Source organism: Acanthochromis polyacanthus, chromosome 6 (genome assembly GCF_021347895.1).
Source record: "Acanthochromis polyacanthus isolate Apoly-LR-REF ecotype Palm Island chromosome 6, KAUST_Apoly_ChrSc, whole genome shotgun sequence".
NCBI classification, from domain to species: domain Eukaryota; kingdom Metazoa; phylum Chordata; class Actinopteri; family Pomacentridae; genus Acanthochromis; species Acanthochromis polyacanthus.
In genome coordinates, this window is record NC_067118.1 from 4,293,755 (window position 1) to 4,320,332 (window position 26,578).

Sequence of the window (26,578 nt, forward strand, 5' to 3'; positions counted from 1 at the left end):
AGCAGCAGTATGGTTTCATGCCAAGAAAGAGTACAACAGATGCAATATTTGCTTTGAGAATGTTGATAGAGAAGTACAGAGAAGGTCAGAAGGAGCTGCATTGTGTCTTTGTAGATCTGGAGAAAGCTTCTGACAGGGTGCCCAGAGAGGAACTGTGGTTTTGTATGAGGAAGTCTGGAGTGGCAGAGAAGTATGTTAGAGTGGTGCAGGACATGTATGAGGACTGTAAGACAGTGGTGAGGTGTGCTGTAGGAGTAACAGAGGAGTTCAAGGTGGAGGTGGGAGTACATCAGGGATCAGCTCTGAGCCCCTTCTTGTTTGCTATGGTGATGGACAGGATGACGGACGAGGTTAGACAGGAGTCTCCATGGACTATGATGTTTGCAGAGGACATTGTGATCTGTAGTGAGAGCAGGGAACAGGTGGAGGAGAAGCTAGAGGCGTGGAGGTTTGCCCTGGAAAGGAGAGGAATGAAGGTTAGCCGCAGCAAGACGGAGTATCTGTGTGTGAATGAGAGGGACCCAAGTGGAAGAGTGAGGTTACAGGGAGAAGAGATCAAGAAGGTGGAGGATTTTAAGTACTTAGGGTCAACAGTCCAGAGCAATGGAGAGTGTGGAAAAGAGGTGAAGAAGCGTGTACAGGCAGGCTGGAACGGCTGGAGAAAAGTGTCAGGTGTGATGTGTGATAAAAGAGTTTCAGCTAAAATGAAAGGAAAGGTTTACAAAACTGTGGTGAGACCAGCCATGTTGTTTGGTCTGGAGACAGTGTCCCTGAGGAAAAGACAGGAGGCAGAGCTGGAGGTAGCAGAACTGAAGATGCTGAGGTTCTCTTTGGGAGTGACCAGGATGGATAGGATCAGGAATGAGTCCATCAGAGGGACAGCACATGTTAGAGGCTTTGGAGATAAAGTCAGAGAGGCCAGACTGAGATGGTTCAGACATGTCCAGAGGAGAGAGAGTGAATATATTGGTAGAAGGATGCTGAGTTTCCCACTGCCAGGCAGGAGGCCTAGAGGAAGACCAAAGAGGAGGTTTATGGATGTGGTTAAAGAGGACATGAAGGTAGTTGGTGTGAGAGAAGAGGATGCAGAAGACAGGGTTAGATGGAGGCAATTGATTCACTGTGGCGACCCCTGAAGGGAAAAGAAGAAAGACAAAAAGGCACAATTGCAGGCATGTCATTGGGAAATTACCAAATAAGTGAATCCTTGGAAGCGAGGGAGCGGAGCGACCGAGCCGGGAGGAGGGTTTGGGGTCCGCCTCCCATGCAAGAAACCTTTGAAATTTGAAGGCTGAAATGGTGCATTCTGGTGAACTCTGACACCTAGAATTCTTTAAACATGAAGGCTGAAAAAAAATGTCTGTATGGGACTTTCTGGGCACCCCCCCAAAAACAGCACAAAGTCATGTTAGAGTGATGAAACCAAATATTTATACTGGATTCAAATTTGAATGAGCCACATGAAGTCATCACTGTGTGTGCTTTCCGATCGACCATGGGAGTGAGCCTCTTCTGTTGAGGAACTTGTGGGGCAATGCCACTGGGTTGTTGCATATACACACTACTGATCCCGTATGTTTGGTCCTGTTGTCGCGTCTCTTTCCTCCGCTGGATGAAAAAATTGCTGGGCATTTGGTGGTTAGAGCGCTTTTCGTACAATTTTCTGGCATGATTTTTCGTTTTCATGTGGTCTATCAGCGCTTGGCATCCTCTGTCGCTGTATTTTGTCTCATCGTCGCACACCATGCACCTCGCTTTCCCAGCTACATCTAACTTTCGATAATGCTCTCCAATCGTTGTTTCCAACTCGTGCTTTTGCCAGCGCACTGTTGACAACTACGTGCGATCCAACCCTATACCCCTTACACCCCATATTTTTTTTCTCATCAAATTTGGGCGATTCACGTTGGGTCTCAAAATTGATACCTCAATACGCGAATTTTTGCGTATCCGTGACCAAATAACATGCCTGCAATTGAGACCCAAAATGACAAAAATGAGACTCGAAATGATAGAAGTGAGACTCAAAATGATAAAAGTGAGACTCAAAAGGACAAAAATGAGCTCAAATTGATAGAAATGAGACATAGAAAGACAGGAAGACAAAAGTGAGACTCAAAATGATGTAAAAAGATAAAAATGAGACACAGAAAGACAAAAGTGAAACTCAAAATGAGACTACAGTGATAAAAAAATGAGACTTAAAATGATAAAAATGAGACTCCAAATGGAAAAAAATGAGACTCAAATTGATAGGAATGAGACATAGAAAGTAATACAAAAGTGAGACTCAAAATGACAAAAATGAGGTAAAAGATAAAACTCAGAATGATAAAAATGATACATGAATTGGCTGAATAATGTGGTATCAGAACTAATAGTTAGTAGGAAATCTTTGGAAGATGTTTTATTTCCCGGAATGCACCGAGGCTCCACCCACATGTTTTATTCTACATTTTTTATTTGAGCTCAAATGAAAATAGTTCTAATCTGAGTATAAATCCATAAAATGGCCCCGTTTTTTTCTTCTGCGTTTCCTCAGCTTCTGACTGGAGAACCGACGCCCCCTGCTGTTTATGTGAACTCATGACATTTATGGACGTTAACAAGCGTTTAATTCAGTTAATTTAGAACCTCAGCATGACATTCTGAATAAATGAAATCAGCCAGCAGCCTGTGGTTTGGGCTCAAACTGTAATGAGGAACAAATGTGATTAATTGTTTGTTTTAGAGCTGAACTCCGTCCGTCAGAAGAATGTGGTTCTGGAGAGAGACTTCATCAAAGCTCAGAAGGTCCACAATGTTTTATTAATTTAAATAATCTGTAGTCGTGTGATTTAGTATGAATTATAGTTTACAGGTTGGATGTTCTGATAAAATAATAAATCAGATGTTACTGAATGTTTTCCAGCAGATTTCATTTTGTTCATGTTGTTATTTTTGTGTGTTTTTTTCCCCTTCAGGCTTTAAATAAAAGCAAGAAAGCTCAGGTGAGTTCCTGTTTCCATGGTTACTGCAGGTTACCTGGATTTACCTCCTGTTCTTCCTCACATTTATTTAGCCTGGATCTTTTCCTTTATCTAGTTTTAACTTTCACAGATTAGATGAATTAGAACTCATGTATTTAGTGAGTCTGTTCTGATAATATTTAATAGATCTGTTCAGAATAAAGAACCTTTACACATTAAAGCTGCTGTCCGGAGTTTGAATCGCAGCGTCTCCCAAAACACTGTTGGTCCCTCCCTCTGATTTCACCCCTTTATTTGTGCACGCGTGCAGTACATGAGAGAAGTGCCCGGAGTGCTGCAGCATCTCGCCTGTTTTGCTGTTTTCCCCTCTTCTGCATTCAGTACATTTAGTAAATAATAAAGGAATTACGTTAGAATGCTGTATTGAGTCTAACTTGTCCTAATACCAAAATAACATGAATCTGCTAGGACGAACTAGTAAAGTTTCAATATGTGATTACACTGGTGTATCCCTCTGGATGACGTTGTTTATCAAACTTAGTGCATTTACGCGTGTTTATGTGTTAGATTGTTTATTTATTTCTATCTAGAGTTCAGAATTGCATGACTCCTCTGACGAAGAGTATGTCCCAGACGCCCCAACATCTTCCTCCAGAGGTCGGGCATCTAAACGAAGCCGTCAGGCGGGCTATGGAGGCCGTGGTCGGGGAGCGACGCGAGCACCCCGAGCCAAAAAACGTCCTGCAGTCTCTTGGCCTGACAAGCCGTGGGATTGGTAACTTTTCTGGAAGTTACTGATCCCTGATGCTCTCTCCTCCACAAGCAAAACAAATGTGCTCGCGGTTGCGTAGTGCGTAGCTCGTCCACCTCTGCATGGGCTTGCTTGCTGTGCGCGTAACCGTTGATTGACAGCATGACAAAGCTGAAGCTCGAACTTGATTGGTCGGCAGCGACCGGCGCTTTTTGGAATAACATGGGGGTCTATGAGAGGAAGGCGGAGCTCAGGAATAAATTTTCATATCGCGTTATACTAACTTTATATTATAGTATCGAACTAGACTGACACATTTAAGCTTTGTTAAAAAATGATACATAAATTGAAAACAAACGGAAACTCCGGACAGCAGCTTTAATGAATCCAAATATCTGAAAAACTGGATTTTAACGGCTTCATTCTGACAGACCGCTTTGGACCTGGTTTCAGACGTTTTGAAATTTGTATTGGACTGGTTTTCGATTCGTTTCAAACTGGTTCTGGACTGGTTTTTAGGCGTTGTTCTTAACTGGTATCAGACTGGTTTCTGCACTAATACTGAACTTCCCTTCAGGGATGAATAAAGTGATTCTGTTCTAGTTTTAGACTGGATTCAGGCACTGTTTTTAACTGGTCTCAGACTGATTTTACACCTGGTGTAGACTGGTTTCAGAAAAAATTCAGACTTTGTTTTGATACAGTTTCAAACTGGTTCTGGACTGGCTTCAAACTGGTGTCAGACTGGTTTTGGACCAGTTTGCAGACTTAATTTAGAAATGTTGTTGGACTGGTTTCAGACTTTGTTATAATGTAGTTTCAGCCTGGTTCTGGACTGGATTCAGACCAAATTCAGATGTTGTTTTTAACTGGTTTCAAACTGGTTTCAGACCTGGTTTTTGACAACTTTCAGACTTAAATTAGAAATGTATATTTGACAGGATCTGGACTTGTTTCAAACTGGTTTTACACCAGGTTTCAGACTGGTTTTAGACATTTGTCTAAACTGGTTTTAGACGTTGTTTTGGACTGATTTTAGACCTAGTTTTGAGCCTGGTTTCAGACTAGTTCAGTCTTTGTTTTGTTGTAGTTTCAGCCTGGTCCTGAGCTGGCTTTAGACCTGGTTTTTGATGTTGTTTTGAACTGGTTTTAGACTGGTTTTGGACCTTTGCTGAAACGGATTTCAGAGTTCTACAGTTTCATTTATCAGGCTCTTTTATCCAACGACGCCCCTCTGAGAGTAGATCCAACACATCAAGGTTCTGGTCAGAAGGAAGCCTGATAAGAACCGTAGAACACTGGTTAGGGAGCATCTTTACAGAACTCTTTGTTGGTTTCTAATAGTTCTGCTTAGCTCTGTCTAAACTTGCTGTATTTCTTTGATGGTTCTGGTTCTGACGGCGTTGTGTGAGAGATACGTCGAACAATGTTTCTGTATTTATGTTCTAAAGAGCGTTCTCTGAGAGGTTCCTAACAGCTGCTAATTGTTTCCTCCAGGAGGTGGAAGCTCTGCTGAGTGAGAATGAGATGCTTCAGGGGAAGCTGCACAGTCAGGAGGAGGACTTCCGGCTGCAGAACAGCACCCTGATGACCGAACTGTCCAAGGTGAGGCTCCCAGTCCAGCAGGACCTACAGGAGGAGGTTCTTCATGTCCTGATGTTATCCACTCTGGTTCCAGCTGTGCACACAGATCGAGCAGCTGGAGCAGGAGAACCAAGGCCTGAAGGAAGGGGGTGGAGCCTCAGCAGCCAGCCCGCCCCCTAACCCCGCCTCCAGCCCCGTAGATGGAGAGCTGCTCCGCCTCCAGGCTGAAAACTCCACCCTGCAGAAGCAGATGAAAGGTGGGTGAGAACAGAACACCTGGACCTGAGACACTGGATTACCTGTTAATCTGTTTATTTATTTAGTTTTTTAGTGGATTCAGACACAAGCAGCTTTATTTAAGTTCATTTAGTCTGTTTTAAGATTCATGAATGAAACTGCTTCTTTGATTAAGAGACAAACATAAGAAGACATCCTCAACAACTGAGACCAGAGAGGGAGACCACCAAGCCTCCTGTGACTCCTCCTCAGTAGACTGTACGTACAGCGACTGTCACATGACTCTGACTCTGTGCTGTGATTGGTCGACAGCCCTGCAGGAGCGCCATGACAAAGAGCTGCAGAGGCTAGCCGTTGCTCAGGGCAACCAGGGCATCACCACGGAGACCGACGGGTCAGCCGGCGCCAACGGAGTCTCTGATGTCCCCGGAGGAGGGGAGGAGCCAGCGGGGGGAGCCAATGAGAGACTGGACCAGGTGAGTGACCAGGTGTGACTTTAACATGTTAATTTATTTATTTATTAAAGTTTAAAAACGTTAAACATGTTTTTTTTCATCAGACGGACTCCCAGCCGACAGACAAGCAGCTCCACGGTGAGTTTCTGTCATTTATCAGACTTTAAGGATGAACTCCTCTTCTTACATGTGATGTTCAGTAGTTAGCTGAAACAGACACACCTGGGCCGTTCAGATTGATCTAATTAAGAGAGAAATTATATGAGATCACATCCAGAGATGGAAAATATGGATCATCATGAAGTTTATCGTTTGACATGCTAAGAACCAGGATTCATCCTCCTCAGGTCGCAGCTTCGCTTTCTGCAGAAAACTGTTACTGAAATCCAACTTTTAAGGAATACGCTGGATTTTCAGTGTCATGTGAGGGAATTATTGAATTATTCAGGAAAATATCCCATCTACAGACAGCAGGACTCCAGACTAACTGCCTCTTTTGGTCGCACCCCGTCCCACTTCAAATTCAAAATATTCTCTAATCAATGGATACTTCATTTTACTGATGTTCCCTAAATGCCCCACGATGCATTCTGCTGCTAGTGAGCTCACACAGGTTTGTTGTTAGTCAACAACACCCCCCACCACCACCACCAAAATCTAAATCTACAATGTCAAAAAATTGTCCTAAATATCAAAAAACTGTTCCAGAACGATGCAAAATGTGTCTGATTATATAAAATTACTGATAATGATTCAGGACTGAAGCAAAAATGCTTGAAGTGTTTCCACAAGTACTGAAAAGTTGCCAAAAATATATCAACATTTGTTCAAAATGAAACAAACTGAGCTGAGAACACTCTGATATGTCTAACTGGACTTGGGTTGATTTTTATGTGAATGTTCTTAGAGAAAATATTAAAAGTATTAATATCTGTTCAAAATTTTCAAATAAATAGAGAATAAATGAATGACAGTCTCAGACAGGTGTGTGACCAAACTGTCAGATATTTCTTCTTCATGAGCTGTTTTCATGCCTGTAGCGTCGCAGCTCACAGGAAAACCACATTTTGAAGCTAATAAAAGCTCCACTGTGGTTAACACCAGTTAGAGCCACACAGAAACGGCTCAGTGATCGTCATGAGAATTTACCTCTCTGATAGTCTGGAGCCCTGAGCTGCAGGATCATCCACACGGTTTTTATTGTGTAAGTGCAGAGAAACTGTTTAACTAAAGTTATTTATCATTTATTGATTAAAACCAGAATGTTTTAGTCCAAAATGTGGTTTTATTACAAATATCAGTGCTGTTGTTTGAAGGTTTTCCATCTGCCTGGACTAAATGATCCATCATTTACCTGGAGTAAATGATGGATTATCTTTAAATGAAGCTGATCGGTGATGAACTGATGGTTTATGAGGAGAACATCTTCATTTAGTTTTCATGTTTGTTCCTGATGAGCTTCTGTGTGACTCGATGTGAACCCTCGGCTTCATGAGTGTAGAGCAGCTAGCTGGTCAGGGCGGACACACACTGAGCCGGAAACCAGTTTAACCAGAATAAAACTCTTCTGGCTGAGCTGCAGAGCAAAAACCAGTTAGATCCATCCACCAGTTAGAACCGTCCACCAGTTAGAACCGTCCACCAGTTAGATCCGTCCACCAGTTAGATCCATCCACCAGTTAGATCCGTCCACCAGTTAGATCCGTCCACCAGTTAGATCCGTCCACCAGTTAGATCCGTCCACCAGTTAGATCCATCCACCAGTTAGAACCGTCCACCAGTTAGATCCGTCCACCAGTTAGAACCGTCCACCAGTTAGATCCGTCCACCAGTTAGATCCGTCCACCAGTTAGAACCGTCCACCAGTTAGAACCGTCCACCAGTTAGAACCGTCCACCAGTTAGAACCGTCCACCAGTTAGATCCGTCCACCAGTTAGAACCGTCCACAAGTTAGAACCGTCCACCAGTTAGAACCGTCCACCAGTTAGAACCGTCCACCAGTTAGAACCGTCCACCAGTTAGATCCGTCCACCAGTTAGATCCGTCCACCAGTTAGAACCGTCCACCAGTTAGAACCGTCCACCAGTTAGATCCGTCCACCAGTTAGATCCGTCCACCAGTTAGAACCGTCCACCAGTTAGATCCGTCCACCAGTTAGAACCGTCCACCAGTTAGAACCGTCCACCAGTTAGAACCGTCCACCAGTTAGATCCGTCCACCAGTTAGATCCGTCCACCAGTTAGATCCGTCCACCAGTTAGAACCGTCCACCAGTTAGAACCGTCCACCAGTTGAACCGTCCACCAGTTGAACCGTCCACCAGTTGAACCGTCCACCAGTTAGATCCGTCCACCAGTTAGATCCGTCCACCAGTTAGATCCGTCCACCAGTTAGAACCGTCCACCAGTTAGAACCGTCCACCAGTTAGATCCGTCCACCAGTTAGATCCGTCCACCAGTTAGATCCGTCCACCAGTTAGATCCGTCCACCAGTTAGAACCATCCTCCAGTTAGTCTGAATGGTATCTGTTCAGTTTTACCACCTTATGCTGGTGAGGAGTTTAAATTTATAGAGCAATTGTGACCGCAAAGATACAAAATGACCAGAAAGCGACTAGAAGCAACACAAATGACCTGACAGTGAGTAAAATCAACACCAAATTAAAGCTGCAAGCAGCAATGGACGGGTCCTCGCATCCACGCTGGTCGGCGAATCCATGCACGTCCACCAGGTGGCGCTGTGACTGAGAGTGTGTGCTGGCCTCTGAATCACATCTGGACCAGAGTTTAATCACACGTAAAATTTCAGCCAGATTGGAGCATGTTCAGACTAGTTATACAGCATTTCCTGCCCATCCACCACCAGGTGGCGCTGTAACTCAGAGTGTATTTCAAACAGTGGATGTGATGAGGGCTGGACTCTGATCACTCATGAAAAGTTTCAGGCTGATTTGATCATGTAGAGGCCAGTTATACAGCATTTATTGTCCCTCCAACAGGTGGCGCTGCAACTGAGAGTGTCTGTTGGCCTGTCGATGTGATCAGGATTGGATTGTGATCACACATGGAAAGTGTGAGGCAGATTGGAGCATGCAGAGGAGAGTTATACATAGGGCTTAACGATTTTGGAAAATAATCTAATTGCGATTATTTTTGGAGATATTGCGATTGCGATTTAATATGCGATTATTTTTTCAAACTACTATTCTCATGTAAATGTCATTGATCACAACCAATAAATCAGTCTGTTTCATAATAAACTGTCAGATTTATTTAAAGTGCAAATTGCAACACTGAAGAAAACCAAACGGTGGCTGTACCTATTTAAAACTTCAAGTCTTAATCTTTCACGTTGAATAAAACGTGATGTAAACATGTGGACTGCACTTCTTACATGCAGTCTGAACTTAACAGTACAGTCTATACATGAATAAATTATATATGCAAAAATAAAACTCACTGATTCAGTAACATTACCCATCTGAAAGTGCAGGAATAATAAGAACAAATGTCAGCTTGAACATTTTAAGGGAAATCAAACTCCCAGTGCAAAATAAACTACTGTATGTTATTATGAAACACTAAAGGAAATACAGCATTATATTCACTCAATAACAGCTGCACACAACATGCTAAAGTGCAAAATGAGTATGGCTCTATTAGTCGTAAAGTTTCTTTGTATAGTTCTTTGGAGCTTACATATTTTTGGCGAGGAATACCAGCATGTCAACTTTGGCTGGTTTTAAAGATGAACGAGTGCAAGTCACGATATTACCTCCAGTGCTGAAGAGACGCTCTGATGGAGCACTTGTGGCAGGGACACAAAGATACTTGCGGGCCATGTTGCAGAGTCGTGGAAAGTTAATCTTGTGCACCTTCCACCAGGCTAACGGGTCCTCTTCTCCATCAATGGTGGGGGTCATGAGGTAACTGTTTAACTCTGCTTCAGTGGCATCTTCAAGTTGCACAGGAGCAGATGAAGAAGCCGCAGCAGCCTTGAAAAAGCTGCCCAGAGATTTCTTGACTTTTTCACCACATGGCACCGCACTTGGAGGCCTCGGAGTGGCTTCGATCCGAGCTCTCTTCTCCTACCAAATGAGAAAAAAAGTTAGTTCACAAATAAATATAAAGTTTGTTTGTGATGTCATAACTACATAATTTAACTAACCTGGTTATGTGTACGCCTTGCTGATTCCAGCATTTCGTTCTTGATTCGGGTCTTAATAGCTGGAATGTTGTCAGCAGTGATGTACTGGGTTTTGAACCTGGGGTCCAGAAAGGATGCAACATCCAAAAGCTCCTGGATGCTGTGGTCACTGTATTTCTCATTGAGGTAACCCAGGACCTTAGTTTTGATTGACCTGGTCAAGTTAGTGTCCTCTTGGTCTTCAGCCAGCACTGATGTGGTCAGAAGGTTAAGAACTGGTTTGAGGTAAGAGATGCTCACATATTCCTCCCCAGAGAGAGCATCTGTAAATTCTAGGAGAGGATGAAGTGCTTTGTGGACAGATTCTAAAACCTCAATATCCTGCCAGGTAGGAATGAGGGAGCGTGCATATCGGTCACCTGACAGAACATGAGTAATAGCTTTGAGCTGCTCTAGCACCCTGGCTATCATCATTTCAGTAGAGCCCCATCTTGTTGGGCATTCAGTGATGAGGCTGTGCTCAGGAAGTTGGAGCTCCTTCTGTGCTTCCGTCATTGCTGCCTTCTTCTTCCAGCTGTGGGAAAAGTGCCCTACCACCTTTTTGCACAGCGCGATTGCTCTTGACACCCTGTCATCTTTGAGCGCATGTCCTGTATAAAGAAAAACAGGACAGTACTTTAGGCGGCGGCGGCGTCGTCATCATCATCATCATCATCATCATCATCATCGTCAGTGGTGGAATGTAATTACTTACTTACTGAACTTAAGTATTTTTTGTGTAATTTACTATTAACTAAAACTAATAAGCATTGCATTTACTTTTTTTTTTACTTTTATCCATTTTAAAACAGTATCTACTACTTTTTTGATTGTGGCTTAAGTGCAAAGTACTTTTTTCCCCAAAATTAACTCTTTTGTTTTGTTTTGTTTTCATACATGCAGAATGTAAATAAAACCTTGTGCAATGATATGGTAATCTATCAGTAAATGCAGTCTGTGCTAGTAATATTTACTTAATATACAATATAAACATTCATTTTCTTTTCTATTTCACGTAGTAAAAAAGTGAGTATTTCATCCACCACTGACCATTAGTATCATCATCTACTAATTTACTTACCAATGGCAAGATGTAATCGGTGCCCAAAACACTGCAGCCGGGTCCATTCATTTAGCCGGGCTGCCATCACCATATTTGATGCGTTGTCGGTTGTTATGCAGATGTGGTTTTCTTCATGAAGATCCCAGCTGGCAAGTCCCTCTCTCATCCCAGCCGCAATGTTTTCTCCCGTATGGTCATCCGGAAAGTAGGATGCTTGAAGGCAGCGCGCTTTAAGATTAAGGTCTTCATCTATGTAGTGCACAGTCAGACTCTGATATGGCTCCGCTGTACGGCTTGACCACAGATCAGTTGTTGTAGCGAAATACTCCACAGTTTTCATCTCCGCAGCCACTTTTTGTCTGCACTTTTTGTAGAGCTCAGGTATGGCAACATGGGTAAAATAATTGTGTGATGGTAGTCTGTACCGTTTGTCAAACTTGTTTAACATCGCTGTAAACCCAGGCTTCATCACAATACTGATGGGCATCATGTCTTTCGCTATGAACTCCGTTACTGCCTGAGTTAATTCCGTGTGCTGTTTTGAATTACGTTCATAAGGAGTAACACTTTCAAACATTTCGGTCAGTGATCCCTGACGGCTGGTACTTTCATTTCTTGACGTTGAAGACCTGGGTGGTGGCATTCTAGCCATGTAACTGTTGTACAAGGCATTGTGGTGTTTTTTTAAGTGTTGATGCAGATTCGTAGTGTTCCCACGTGAGGTAGCAACAGTGGCCAAGCATGTTCGGCACAGTACCCGACTTTGCGCAACATCTTCTTTTTTAAAGCCAAAGTAATTCCACACAACAGACGTGCTGCTCCTCTTTGGTACAAGGCTCTCACCTGGGTTAGCTTCTGACGAGCCTGAAGCCATTGTGCAACAGGTTTAGTGCAACCGCGATGCTAGCTTCTGTCTGGCGCTTGCTACTCCGCTCCGGCCAGGTGTGATTGCGTCACCGGATCATGTGACCACATCGCAGGCCTCGCGATTAGCAAATCTCGTCCTGTCCTATCGCGATATTATCGCAAATGCAATTAATCGTTAAGCCCTAGTTATACAGCAGTTGTTGTTTCATGGCGAAGCATCAAAACTCTAATGGTCGCCATGGCCACGCCATTTGGCTTCTGGTTAAACTTTTGATAACTTTTCATCACCAAGTCCTGCTGTGTGGACTGACAAAATTTCAGGTCTCCTGGAATTATCCCCTAGGAGGTATTAACTCTCAAAAATGAGAAAAATCATCAAAAATCTCACAATTAATCCAAGATGGCCGACTTCCTGTTGGGTTTAGGACATGGCTCCAAGAGGCTTTTTTGTGCGTCCTGATGTGCTCTATAAGCCTCCCAAATTTCATGGATGTAGGTGAAACGTGCTGGGGGGGCTGTTTGTTAAAAATTCTGTAGGGGGCGCTATAGCATGTGCAGTGCCTAGATGCATACGGTGTTGTTCCTTGGGTCAATGGTGATGTGTGTGGTAATTTTTGTGAGCATTGGAGTATTTCTAACCTGTCAAACAGCACTTTGTTTTGCATGGCGATATTTGGTTGCTACGGCAACAGCGTTGCATGAAATGTCACACCCTTCACAGTGTGTGATTGTCAAGAGGTGAAGACTCGACTGACCAATTTCCAGCATGATATCACCAAGTTTGGGGCCATTGTACCTGAAAATATAAGGCCTTAAACTTACTATTACCAACAGGTGGCGCTATGACTTTTTCAAAATTTATGAGTGTGGATGTGTTCAGACTGGACCTGGTATCCAGCATGTGAAGTCTGAGGCAGATAGGATCTTGTTCAGCTGAGATATGAATCGTTACATTTTCATGGCGAAACATCGAAATTGGTTTGGCCGCCACAGACACGCCCTTTGATGACAAGTCACCATTTTCACTGGGATGCATCATCAATGTGTTTAGGCTGTTGTCACTGCATTTGAAGTGAATATGATCAACCGGGTAACAATAGGGCATGAAAGTGTAAAAGATGTCTATTTCCTGAAACCACAAGGTGGCGCTATGACTGTCAATGAATATCCCTATGTGGATGACATCAGGACAGGACTGTCATCATACATGTAAAGTTTCAGGCAGATTGGAGCATGTTGAGAAGAATTAGACACCAATTCCTGTTTCATGGCGAAGGATCAGTTGTTTGAGGCTCCGCCATGGCCACACCTTTTGGCTTCTGGTTGAGTTTTTGATAACTTTTCATCAGAAAGGTCTGGTGCATGTACTGGCCAAATTTCAGTTCTCTCAGACTTATCCACTAGGAGCTATAAATTTTGACAAATGTACAGCAAATTCAAGATGGCCGACTTCCTGTTGGGTTTAGGGCGTGGCTGTGATTGACTTTTTGGTGTGTCCTGATGTGGTGCATATGCCCACCAAATATTGTAGCTGTAAATAAAACATTGTGGAAGTTGGCCTAATGACCACTTTTTCAATTTTGCAGGTGGCGCTATAGAGCCATTTTTCCACACATATGCGCAACTCCCATAAAATATCAAATTTTTCGCCAGTCCTGATGTGCACCCCAAATTTCACGCGTTTTGGTTCATGATAAGGCCCCCAAAAAGGCAATTCATTTGCCGGGAGAAATTAATTTTGACAAATTTACAGCAAATTGAAGATGGCCGACTTCCTGTTGGGTTTAGGGTGTGGCTGTCATTGACTTTTTGGTGTGTCCTGATGTGGTGCATATGCCCACCAAATATTGTAGCTGTACATGAAACATTGTGGAAGTTAGCCTAATGACCACTTTTCAATTTTGCAGGTGGCGCTATAGAGCCATTTTGCCACACACATGTGCAACTCCCATAAAATATCAAATTTTTCGCCAGTCCTGATGTGCACGCCAAATTTCACGCGTTTTGGAATATGATAAGGCCGCCAAAAAGGCAATTCATTTCCCGAGGAGCGATTAAGTTTGAAAAATTTACAGCAAATTGAAGATGGCCGACTTCCTGTTGGGTTTAGGGCGTGGCTGTGATTGACTTTTTGGTGTGTCCTGATGTTCTGCATATGCCCACCAAATATTGTAGCTGTACATGAAACATTGTGGCAGTTGGCCTAATGACTACTTTTTCAAGTTTGCAGGTGGCGCTATAGAGCCATTTTGCCACGCACATGCGCAACTCCCATAAAATATCAAATTTTTCGCCAGTCCTGATGTGCATGCCAAATTTCACGCGTTTTGGAGTATGATAAGGCCGCCAAAAAGCCAATTTACTTTACGGGAGAAAAAAAATAAAAAATAAAAATAATAATAATAAACCCTAGGGTTTCAATAGGGTCCTTGGCACCGCTGGTGCCTTGGACAGTCGGTGCCCTGGCACCGCCTGTCCTTCGCACCCTCGGTGCTCGGACCCTAATAACTAGAAAGAATTAATATCATGTCTCTTTTAGTCCCGTTCTGGTCTTTTCTTGGAAAAATCTTGGACTTATCTGGATTAAATGAACCTACATTTACTCTCAGGTTAGTCTAATGTGTTTTTGCTTTTAGATGTTTTAGATTTCGTTTTTAAATTTTCTAAAGTTTTCCACTAAGATCTCCTAATAATTGTTATATTCTACCAGGCAACACGTTTTCTGCCACTGTTTTATAAAACACAACACTTTCTCCAGGCTCCACATCCCATTAATCCCATTAGTTGCATTGGTCCCAGTGGTCCCATGAGTCCCACTGGTTCCACTGGTCCCGTTAGTCCCAGTGGTCCCATTAACCCTATTAGCCCCATTTAGCACGGACGTAGAGATAGAGCCCAGATTAACAAGGTGTCAGTGAACACATCTCAGGTGATGTCTGACTGCAGCTCAGCCGTTACCCTCCACCTGTAGCTGCAGCCTCAGTGTGTGTCTGTCCTAACGGCTGCCCTGCTGTGTGCGGCGCCCCCTTTAGGCCTGTCAGAGACGAGCGTAGAGGAGATTGTAGCTAAGCAGGCAGCGCTAGGCTGGTCGGCTGCTCTCTGTCCAATAACTCACTGCTTTGGACCAGAGCTGGAGATGAAACTGAGCACCGAGCAGGAGGAGAAGAGGCTGCTGAGGGAGCAGATCCAGCACCTGGAGGTAACCAACACACCTGGAGCATTACACACCTGTACCAATATACACCTGGTATAACACATACCTGTACTAATATACTTGTTATAATACACCTGGATGTAACCAACACACCTGGAATATAACACACACCTGTACTAATATACCTGGAGGTAACCAACACAATACACCCACCTGGAATAACATACACCTGTAATAATATGCTTGTAATATCACATACATGGAATGTCACACCTGTAGTGACACACCTGAGCAGGTGAGTATTTACATTTGACCACGCAGCTATCATTCCACTGCAGGACTCTGATGACTACAAAAGTTTTATGTAAAATATATAAAGTTTGTCCCAATTTATTAATTATAAAGTTCTGAACCTCAGCAGAAACTCAGACATGAAGTATAATAAATATCAGATTTATATCATACATGATGTATTTAGTTTCTAGATAGACTATGGATACTTTATTAATCCAGAATTCAAAAATGTACATGGATGTTTTAGTTTCTATCACAACTTTCAAATTACACGTATCTTTACAAACACATTACATTAAGGTGCACATATTCCCCATTAACTAACTGCTTATCAGAATATTGACTCTTTATGGGTAATTATGATGTAACCACATGAATTACCACCTCTGTATGTTTAATAATACTCGTAGAATATGAATGAAGAGCTGATGTTCTGCTAATAAACAGCTGGTTATTGGTAATATAAAGTTAATATTAGGTTATATATTTGGGTTTTGTGCTGCTTCTTTAGCTTTGAATCGATGTTTTTCTGCTCCACAGAATGTAGAGTCTGAATGGTGGCAGATGAAGCAGCCACATGTTGAAAGCAGGAAACTAATTAATTCATGACGGGAACATGAAGGGCAGCTGGCCAACGGCAGAATGATTCACCGAGCAGCTGCTGGAAACTCAGACGCTCCGTTTATCATGTTAGAGTGGAAAATCAGTCATCAGAACCTCCTCGGGACCATCTGGTTCTTCATCTCCAGTAACTTCATCAATGATCAGAGTTCATTGATGAAGTACCTTCATACTGGGAATATTTCCAGAGTTCCAGTTCCTTGAAGTCCATAGAGGAGAACGTCCCCTGTTGAAAGTTCTAGAGTAGACCTACCGACAACTGGACAAACCCACCGACAACTAGTTGTCTCTGGAACTCTAAACTAGAGTTTACTGAAAGTAGAAATGGGCCGAACATTGAACCCTGAGGAACTCCACAAAGCATCTTTGACTTAGATAACTAGCTTTCTCCACAGAGAACGTTAAAATCTCTGATCTTTATCATCATCAAAACACCAAAGCTTCTGTCACTGAGAGCAATGCTACAGATTTTACTCTAAAACTTGTTTTTTTTTTAAACCTTAGAAACAGCAGTTAATAGGTGCTCATGATGAGAAAAAAGGCGTTTTTCATTGTTACGATCTATCTTAACTGGTTGTCTGACGCTAAGCAGCAGCAGAAGGTTTTATCTGTAACCTGAACGTCTTTCTTCTGTCTTCCTGCAGGCGTCCAAACAGGGTGAAATCACCAAACTGCAGGAGGAGATCACTAAGGTAAATACATCCAGACAGGAGGATTTAAACCACTTTTTTTTTTCAGTTTTCACAACACAAAACGACATTGTTCTAACTGTGATTCTGTCTGTTTGTCCTGCAGCTGACTGACAAACTAAAGAAGAAGCAGGAGAGGTAAGAAGCTTCATGACATGAAACTTACTTCTGATCAGAAACAGGAACTGCAGACAATAGTTTCGTACTCCACAAGTACTTTCATTTTCAGACTTGGGTGTATTCAGTCTTTATGTATCTGTAACGTGGTCTGTGTACTTCTGTAGCACCAGACTTCATTACAAGGTTCCTGATTTTAGACCTTAGACTTGACTTTGTTTAGTTCTTGTATAGATACACAGACACCTGTAGCTCCAGACTTTATTTAACAGATTCCTGATTTTAAACTTGACCTTTCTTCAGTCCTGTTGCTTTATAGACATTTATAGTACCAGACTTCATTCATCATTTTGCCAATTTTAGACATGACTTCAGGAGTTCTTGTGTAGATGCTTAGACATCTGTACTACCAGACTTTATTTTATGTTTGTTTGTTTTTTGTTTTTTTTTACAAGATTCCTGAGTGTAGACTTTATTTATTTTGGTTCTTTGCATAGATACACAGACATCTGTAGTACAGGACTTCATTTAAAATATTACCAATTTTAGATTTGACCTTTTTCAGTCCTTATGTGTCTGCAGCATAGACCTTGTAATTCTATAGTACCAGACTTTATTCAAAATATTCCTTAGCTTTGACCTGACTTCATGGAGTTCTTGTATCGGTACGTACAAGTCTATAGTACCAGACTTCATTGAATAGATTTACAGTTTTAGATTTTACTTTACTGAGTCCTTGTGTGGCTTCCCAAACATTTAAAGGAACCAGACTTCATTTAAAGTATGACCAATTTCAGATTTGACCTTTTTCAGTCCTTGTGTGTCTGCAACATAGATTGTATACTTCTATAGAACCAGACTTTATTCAAGAGATTCACAGTTTTAGACTTGACTTCATTCAGGCCTTATTTGGATGCACATCTGTAGTACCCAACATCATTCAGAATATTCCCCATTAAGTAACTGACTTTTTTCAGCTCTTTTAGCCCAAACTTTTCATGTCCTTCCGTGTTTTGAAACGTCCAGCTAATTGTTTTCTATCAATCAGTACCAACTCCACATCCGTCCACTTTGTTCTGACTGATGATTACAGTTTGTTGTTTTCAGTTTCCAGCGTCTGCAGACGGAGAAGGAGGTTCTGTACAACGACAGCAGGTCAGAACCGCAGTAATACTGAGAATCTACTGCTGGTACTTGTACTGAGTGTTTACGGAACATGTTCCTGTTCCTCTGCAGGACGAAGATCGATGAGATCAACCAGAGGAAAGAAGAAGAGCTGAAGGCCTCGAACATCAGGATCCAGAAGCTGCAGACGGACCTCATGGCAGCCAATCAGGTGAGAACTCCACTATGAAACAGCCTTTCTTCTGCTTCTGTTAGGTTTTTATTGTTCCACTCTGCAAACTGTCCTTCTAGGACCTGCAGACAGTTCTTCTAGAACCTGCAGAGTTCTTCTAGAACCCAATGTGACCGATCTGTGGTTGTGTTTCTGTTCAGACGACAGCAGAACTGAGAGAGCAGCTGCAGAGCAAAGAGAAGGAACATGAGGTGGCTCTGCACACCCTAAAAGACCAGGTAAGACCAGCACACGGTTCTAGATAAAGAAGGAACCCGGCTGGAAGAACGTCTCTACTCTGTGTGGTTCTGATCTGCTGTGTCCTCCTTGTCTTCTCTTCTTTTTTTCACCTTCGGTTTCTGTTCTTCTGTTACTTCTGCTTCCTTCTTGCTGATTGGTTCTCCTTTCTGGTTCCTCTGCTGTTCTCTCTGCTGCCTCCTGCCTGTGGTGCGATGGTACTGCAGGTAGCCAATCAGAGCGCAGTGAGTCAAGAGCAGGTGGACAACATCCTGCAGGAGAACGATGCTCTGAGGACAAACCTAGCTGCTCTAGAACAGGTAACAAACCTGAGAGAACCTCAGCCAGAGAGAGGTGGTACTAAACCGCTGTTCTGTGCTCTAACATTATGGAGTAAGATTACTGTCAAAAGTATTCATCCACGATTCTAACCATTCGTATTCGTAATGTTAAACATTTGTATGTTAATAAAAAATTTGTACACAAAATTCTGCTGTCATATGCATGAGTTAGATAAATTAAGGGTTAGGATTGTTTTTACGAGTATGAACCTAAAAGTTGTGAGTGCAACTCTAATTTCTACGACTACGAAGTCTTCCCTGTGAGGACGAATTCAAGTTTATGGGTACGAGTAGAAAAATACCGGAATGACGTCACATAGGTCACAGGGGAAGGTAATCGAACACAGATTGCTCCAAACGCGCATGCGCCATTTATAAAGAGTAGACGCCGGGTGGACCCGGTGGACCTACCGGGGCAGGTGACGCCTCACAGGTCAAGTAAATAACACATCCAACTTCTTGTAATTTATTTATTTCATGAAACTGTACTGTTTTAATTGATATACAGTTTATGGACGAAAGACGGTACTGCTTAGCTTGCACGCTAACACATTAGCCTTCTAATGCAAGGAGGCTAATGAGGAGGCTTAATAACAAAACAAACATTATTTGAGATTATGAATCGTGGCAATTGGCGTATGAATCAGCCCATTGTACAGCCTAAATTGCTGTAAATTAAGTCCAGTTTTAGTTCTTTGCAAACTCAGACACGTGCATTAGTTTAGTTTACAATGAATCTGGCGGAGTTCGGTAAAGTTGGAAAGATATTCACAGATTCGGACTTCCGGCATCAATAACTCATGAGATGTATGTTGTCAAAACATGAACGATGCCTCTTTCAAATCGTTGGAAGGTAGACAATGTGCTACAAGGCCAATTTTATCAAAAGTCACTGTCTTTCAAGCTACAGAAATAACATTGGCGTCTATGAGCAGCCGGCGGTGCAACGAGTGAACAGGGACCGTCTGCAAATAGCAAAACCGCTGCAACAGCGAAAAGAGACACTACACATTTATTCAATAACTTTACTGTAGAGCCACCAAAATCACTGGAGCCATGAATGGGCTCTTGCTGGTCAAACTACAACTCTTGCTTTGGCGCTAAATTAAAAATCTGAATTTTAAGGAATTTTTATGTTTTGTATGATTATTTTATGAGTATTAAAATGGCACTTTTCTTCATGTATGTGGTATATTTTAGATAACACACAGGAAAAATGGCATAAGGGCATCGTGTACTTGCTGTGACCTGTGCTGGTCAGACCGTCAGGTTTATTACCTCCAAGTATTGTCTGTACAGTCCTTAACTAGAAAAATATTACTCTCAGTTTAACATTATGGTATAAATGAATCAATTGACACTGAAACTTTGCAATAAAGTGTCTTATCGTCTTTCTTCTCAATCATCAGTACTTGAGGTGACAGTCTAAACAGTTTGTTTGGTATATTGGTGTTATCTGATACTCTCTTTGGTAAGGATTGTAAATTCCATTACTATACAGAATTATGTGTTTGGACAAACAAGTACATTATGCCCTTATGCCGTTTTTCCTGTGTGTTATATAAAATATACCACATACATCAAGAAAAGTGCCATTTTAATACTCATAAAATAATCATACAAAACATAAAAATTCCTTAAAATTCAGATTTTTAATTTAGCACCAAACAAAGAGTTGTAGTATGACCAGCAGGAGACAATTGATGGCTCCAGTGATTTTGGTGACTGTACAGCGTGTAAGAGTGAAGTTACTGAATTTTAATACTCATAAAATAATCATAAAAAATCCTTAAAATTCAATTTTTCATTTAGCACCAAACAAAGAGTTGTAGTTTGACCAGCCGCAGCCGATTCATGGCTCCAGTGATTTTAGTGGCTCTACAGGGTACAAGAGTAAAGTTATTGAATAAATGTGTAGTGTCTCTTTTCGCTGTTGCAGCGGTTTTGCTATTTGCAGACGGTCCCTGTTCACTCGTTGCACCGCCGGCTGCTCATAGACGCCAATGTTATTTCTGTAGCTTGAAAGACAGTGACTTTTGATAAAATTGGCCTTGTAGCACATTGTCTACCTTCCAACGATTTGAAAGAGGCATCGTTCATGTTTTGACAACATACATCTCATGAGTTATTGATGCCGGAAGTCCGAATCTGTGAATATCTTTCCAACTTTACCGAACTCCGCCAGATTCATTGTAAACTAAACTAATGCACGTGTCTGAGTTTGCAAAGAACTAAAACTGGACTTAATTTACAGCAATTTAGGCTGTACAATGGGCTGATTCATACGCCAATTGCCACGATTCATAATCTCAAATAATGTTTGTTTTGTTATTAAGCCTCCTCATTAGCCTCCTTGCATTAGAAGGCTAATGTGTCACCGGCCCGGCTCGTTAGCGTGCAAGCTAAGCAGTACCGTCTTTCGTCCATAAACTGTATATCAATTAAAACAGTACAGTTTCATGAAATAAATAAATTACAAGAAGTTGGATGTGTTATTTACTTGACCTGTGAGGCGTCACCTGCCCCGGTAGGTCCACCGGGTCCACCCGGCGTCTACTCTTTATAAATGGCGCATGCGCGTTTGGAGCAATCGGTGTTCGATTACCTTCCCCTGTGACCTATGTGACGTCATTCCGGTATTTTTCTACTCGTACCCATAAACTTGAATTCGTCCTCACAGGGAAGACTTCGTAGTCGTAGAAATTAGAGTTGCACTCACAACTTCTAGGTTCATACTCGTAAAAACAATCCTAACCCTTAATTTATCAAACTCATGCATATGACAGCAGAATTTTGTGTACAAATTTTTATTAACATACAAATGTTTAACATTACGAATACGAATGGTTAGAATCGTGGATGAATACTTTTGACAGTAATCTTACTCCATATAACATCCATACATAAAACAGGAGAGCACCTGGAGAACATCACATAGAACCACAATCATCTCTCATCAATATAATGGTTAATAAACATAATTCAGAACTCTGGTCCCAGAACAATGTGTCAGGAGCTGATTTTATACTTGGAGAACCCAAAAGAACAGTTCTAAATGTCTTGTTTAGAATAATATATAGCTTGACCTTAGAACAGCCTCGTTAAATCTAACATCCCCATAATGGGTTTGTCACATTTACAGTTTTAGAACCCTGACTTTAGAACCTTTCAGGCGACTCTAGGGCTGGTAGATGCACCTAAAGGAACCATGAGCATATAACACATCGTACCTAGAGCGTCAACAAACAGCTTTACAAGTACTACTTTTCAATGAAAGAATAGAAACAGTATTTTAATGTTCTCACTGCCCATCATGTCTGGTTTTTACGGCAGTCTAAATTTGGCTCCAGACAGATTTATCTAGAACTCAGTGTGGAACTATAACCCATCTTTCAGGAGAACGGTGCTCTTGGGGATGATCTGTGTGCGCTTGAGCAGGTAATTATATTTCAATAGGACCCCGCTCTAGAACATTAACATAACGATAGATCCTAAGAACTGATCTAGTTCCCCCAGAACTCTGTTGGTTTAAAAAAAAACAAGCTTTAACATGACCTGCCCAGAACCCAAGTCTAGAATACTGCTTTAGTTCTACTTAGAGTACCAGCAGCAGAACCCTTTATGATGCCTGGAACTGAGTAGTTGGTATTAGACTGAAGAACCAAAAATAAACTGAACCGAGCAAGCACACCTTAGAGCAACCACACCACCTGAGGAGAGTCGACTAGTAACCCAGTTAGATTAGCAGGGATGAGAATTTTCCGTGGATCCGCGGATTTTATCATTGCCAGGGTCATTCTTGTGAATCGTCTAAATTCGAGGAGAAATTTTTTTTGGGGGGCGAGGTATGTTTATGGTCGGCAAGTCGTAATATCGAACGGCTGCTAATATCCACCGCGCTGAATGCTAGCTGCCACTCAGTGAGAGCAGTCATGTACAGTACTGTAATCGAATCACCATGAAGTGTAGCGTCAGAAGGCGGGTGTAACTAAGTGACGACAGAGGCGACGATTCTGACAGGATACGTCAGCCTATTCGTTGTACTGATTGGTTGTATACCTACCCAATTGCTGCAGAGTGATTTGATAGACAACCTTTTAGCCCGCCTCCCTCCCTGCCGAGCGGTCCTAGACAGGCAGGGCACAGGAGAAGAGAGGACAGGAGCAAGCAGCAAAGATGGAAAAGCTGTCACACAATAAGTCAGAAAAGAGAAACGCTGCAGAGAAACTGATCCAATTGGCTGCAAAGAGGAAAAAGAAATCTTTGCAATGAACCATGAGTGCATTTGAACAGAATGATGCAGCTTGTAAATATGTTAGTTGGAACAATGTGTAGATGTGTGTGTGTGGCTATAAAATCTCAGAAACATTGACTGGAGTATAATCTTTCATGTGTGTGACTATTAATTAAGAATGAAATCTCAAATATTATTTGACTTCTTGGTTAGTTGAGAGGAAGAGAACATTGACTGTAGAACAATCTCTCTCATGTGTGTGACTCTGCATTGAGAATGAATTCTCAGAAATATTATTTGACTTCTTGGTGAGGTGAGAGGAAGAGAATATTGAGAAAGGTAACTTAATTTGTTTTACATAAAGATAGTTATGTTAGCCATTTGGTTTACCTACACTGCTAGTAATGCTAGCAAACTGAGAGCAGAGTCCCTGTCACCATGACATTTAGAAATAATTTTGGACCAGATTGATATATATATTAAATTGTTTTTAAGGACTCTCAGGCCACTTTTTACTGCTGTAAAATCTCCAAAACCCAAGAGCTTCAGGAGGGCAAAGCCCCCCTGAATCCCCCCACCGGGCTCCGTGCTGGACCCGGTGGGGGGTCCAGCGCGGTCCCCAGACCCCCGGCTAATTTTCAGCTAAAAATATTTTTTCTCATTCTCATCCCTGGATTAGAACCTAGCCACTCTAGAACTTAAATGCAAACATATGCATTTGCAGAACAGGACTGAGTGTAGAATCCTGCTGTTCTAATACCAGTCAGTAAATTATCTTAACCCAGCCTCCATCAGCGAACGTGGATGGAACATAGATCATAGAATCGTTCTGTGTGCTGTTTCCCAATGCTCTAATAAGTTCTTCTAGACGCAGCACTGAGAACCTGTGTTTTATTTAAGGTAATAGCTAGTTTTAATATCATAGTGAACACATTTTACAGGAGAACCATGCGCTGAGGACCGAAGTGTATGCACTAGAACAGGTAACTGTACGTTAGAACCCTTATCTAGAACCCTAACCTCAGACTAATCATTTTACCTGATTTAGTTCCCCCGGAGGTTTTCTGGTTCAAGGACAAAGCTTGACACCTTAAAAGTCACATGTAGAACTTACCTAGAACCCCAGTTCACCCTGCTAGTCTGAGTTCTAGACACAGAACACTGTCTGGAACACATGTGTTGTCAGAACTCCTACCTGAGGGGTTAGTTTTAAGCTAGATCTTGGACCAGAATGCTTACCTAGAACGTGCCACAGTTTCCACATCCTTAACCCCGACACCTGAGGAGCCGTAGAGTCGACTAGAACCCTAATTAGAACCTACCTGCTTGAGATACATAAACATATCGTGATTTAGTTTAGGAACTTGGTTTAGATCAAGTCTTTATTCTTTAAAAGAAATCATGGAGGTGAAATTCTTAATGTTCTGTCGAGAACATTCTTGACAGATTAGCTTCTCCTGGAGACGGTACCTAGAACTTGTTGTCTGTTTATTCTAATAACCACCATTCATGACTGTGGAACACAAATTTCAGGAGTACAACGCTCTGCGGACTCACCTGTGCGCTCTCGAACAGGTAATTGTTTCTTGACCAAGAACCTTAAAGTAGCTCGATGCTCAGACTAATTTAGTTCCCTAGAACCTCTTCTAGAACCCTTTTAATGCTGTTTGGAAATTAATACAAAGCTTTGTGTGCTAAAATAGCAGGTAGAACCCATGTGGAACCTTACATTAGACTGATTCTGCTGCTCCCTTAGCCAGAAACCTGATTAAGAACCCTAAATAGAGTTGAGTTCCTTAAGGAATAACTTTAGAAAGGTTTGAATAACCTTGATCTAACCGTCAGTGGAGAACTCAGAGTTTGCATTCCTGGAATCTTTATGACTAGAATTCTCTCAGAGGACAGCTCTCTGAGACACTGTTAATAACCGCAGAACTGTTCCTAAGTAATCTGTAGAACCCATATTTCTTCACATTGAAGGAACCTCAGTAGAACAGAGGGACTTACCTGACAGATACCAGGGTTTAGACTCAGCCAGAACTTGTGATTCGGATCCGTTTAATTACTGGACTCCCAGACTTCTCTTTCAGAAATAGCTCTGATATCTGAGGTTCTCCAGTAAATCTGAACCTCTGTTGTGTTTGCGTTCTTTGTGGAACCTCCAACGACAGATTGAGAACACGGTGGATAATATCTGATAACGACAGTAAATATGAGATCACGTTTCACTTCGATCCTGATTTAGTTTCTCTGCTGTTGTCAGGAAAAACTGTCAGATTACAAACATTTTTACAGTGTAGGTTAGGGTTGTTTTTAAAAAGTAGTCATAAGGATCAGCTGCCATGATAAATGATCTATGGGGTTGTTTAGATGTATAGCAGCTGATTTTATGAACATTATTAGTTAATCACATCTTCAGTCAGATTTTCCCTCCAGTTTTCATTCTGCTGCTTCCTGTTTCATCGTCTGCTGTCCTTCATCGTTTCCATCATCATGATCCCTCACATTCCTGTAGAAGCTAGAAGGTGACTGATGTGTGAATGTGTGCAGATCCAGACGGTGAAGACTCAGGAGATGAATCTGTTGAGGGAACAACAGGAAGCTCTGACGGCCGAACTGCAGCAGAGACGAACCGAACAGGAAAACCTGCTGGCTCAGAGGGATGACCTGGACTCTCAGCTGCAGGTACCCGAGTTAACGGGAGATTTATCCAGAAATAAACTGCAGAACCTGAGAAAATCACCACCAGACCTCCTCAGAGTCAGAGGAGTCTTCATCTACAAGAACTTTAGTGTCTTTAATCCAGAAAAATCAAGACGAAAGATCCTAATCAGTGATCTTTACAGTTGTCTTTACTGGAGAAAGTTTTGGAGTAGACCTACCGAATTTTCTGGAGAGAATTTTCTCTCGTTGTCGGTAGGTCTACTCTAGAACTTTCTCCCTTTTTGGTGATTTTGTCTCTGTGGTAATTTTCCAGCTTTTTTTCGTTATTTTAGTTGCAGTTTTTCCCCAGAATAAATACATATTTTCAGGTTGTTATTCGTTCTGGTCACGTCACAGAACAAACTCTGTGAGTGTCTGTTCTCATGAGTCTAACCTGGTTCATGGTTCTCCATCAGGAGTCCAGTTTCGCCAACAGGAAGTTGTTGGAGCAGCTGACAGAAGAAGGTCAGGAGAAGGAGAAGCTCCTGAGGGAGCTGGACGAGGCCAAGAAGGTAAACAACAACAACAACAACAACAGCACAGGTCTAAACAGACACACACTGACTGGTGTTTGTCTGACAGACGGCGGAGAAGAGGAAGTCGATGCTGGACGACATGGCCATCCAGCTGAACCAGGAGAAGTCCGACCACAAGGAGGCGCTGTCAGACCTCAAACTGCAGCACGAGAAGGAGGTGAGAGAGAAACTACTGCTGCTGCTTCTTCTTCTTCTTGTGTTTTTG

The 26,578-nt window shown here is 42.1% G+C and overlaps 1 protein-coding gene and 1 long non-coding RNA gene across 7 annotated transcripts in view; both read left to right on the forward strand.

Moving 5' to 3' along the window:
• Positions 1–26,578, forward strand: part of LOC127534526 (uncharacterized) — a 308,994-nt gene that overhangs the window by 209,841 nt on the left and 72,575 nt on the right. The window lies entirely within an intron of this gene.
• Positions 1–26,578, forward strand: part of gripap1 (GRIP1 associated protein 1) — a 51,723-nt gene that overhangs the window by 7,462 nt on the left and 17,683 nt on the right. The window contains exons 3-20 of one of the 6 annotated variants that reach the window (XM_051949857.1): positions 2,732–2,793; positions 2,964–2,990; positions 5,218–5,325; positions 5,399–5,561; positions 5,854–6,017; positions 6,101–6,134; positions 15,144–15,310; positions 16,825–16,872; positions 16,976–17,007; positions 18,094–18,141; positions 18,223–18,322; positions 18,484–18,561; positions 18,787–18,879; positions 22,297–22,338; positions 24,668–24,709; positions 25,685–25,819; positions 26,254–26,349; positions 26,420–26,530. In XM_051949857.1, coding sequence (XP_051805817.1) covers positions 2,732–2,793; positions 2,964–2,990; positions 5,218–5,325; positions 5,399–5,561; positions 5,854–6,017; positions 6,101–6,134; positions 15,144–15,310; positions 16,825–16,872; positions 16,976–17,007; positions 18,094–18,141; positions 18,223–18,322; positions 18,484–18,561; positions 18,787–18,879; positions 22,297–22,338; positions 24,668–24,709; positions 25,685–25,819; positions 26,254–26,349; positions 26,420–26,530 — 1,550 coding nt within the window. The remainder of the gene's footprint in view (positions 1–2,731; positions 2,794–2,963; positions 2,991–5,217; positions 5,326–5,398; positions 5,562–5,853; positions 6,018–6,100; positions 6,135–15,143; positions 15,311–16,824; positions 16,873–16,975; positions 17,008–18,093; positions 18,142–18,222; positions 18,323–18,483; positions 18,562–18,786; positions 18,880–22,296; positions 22,339–24,667; positions 24,710–25,684; positions 25,820–26,253; positions 26,350–26,419; positions 26,531–26,578) is intronic. The other 5 variants (XM_051949860.1, XM_051949858.1, XM_051949859.1 and 2 more) reach the window with 5 other exon arrangements.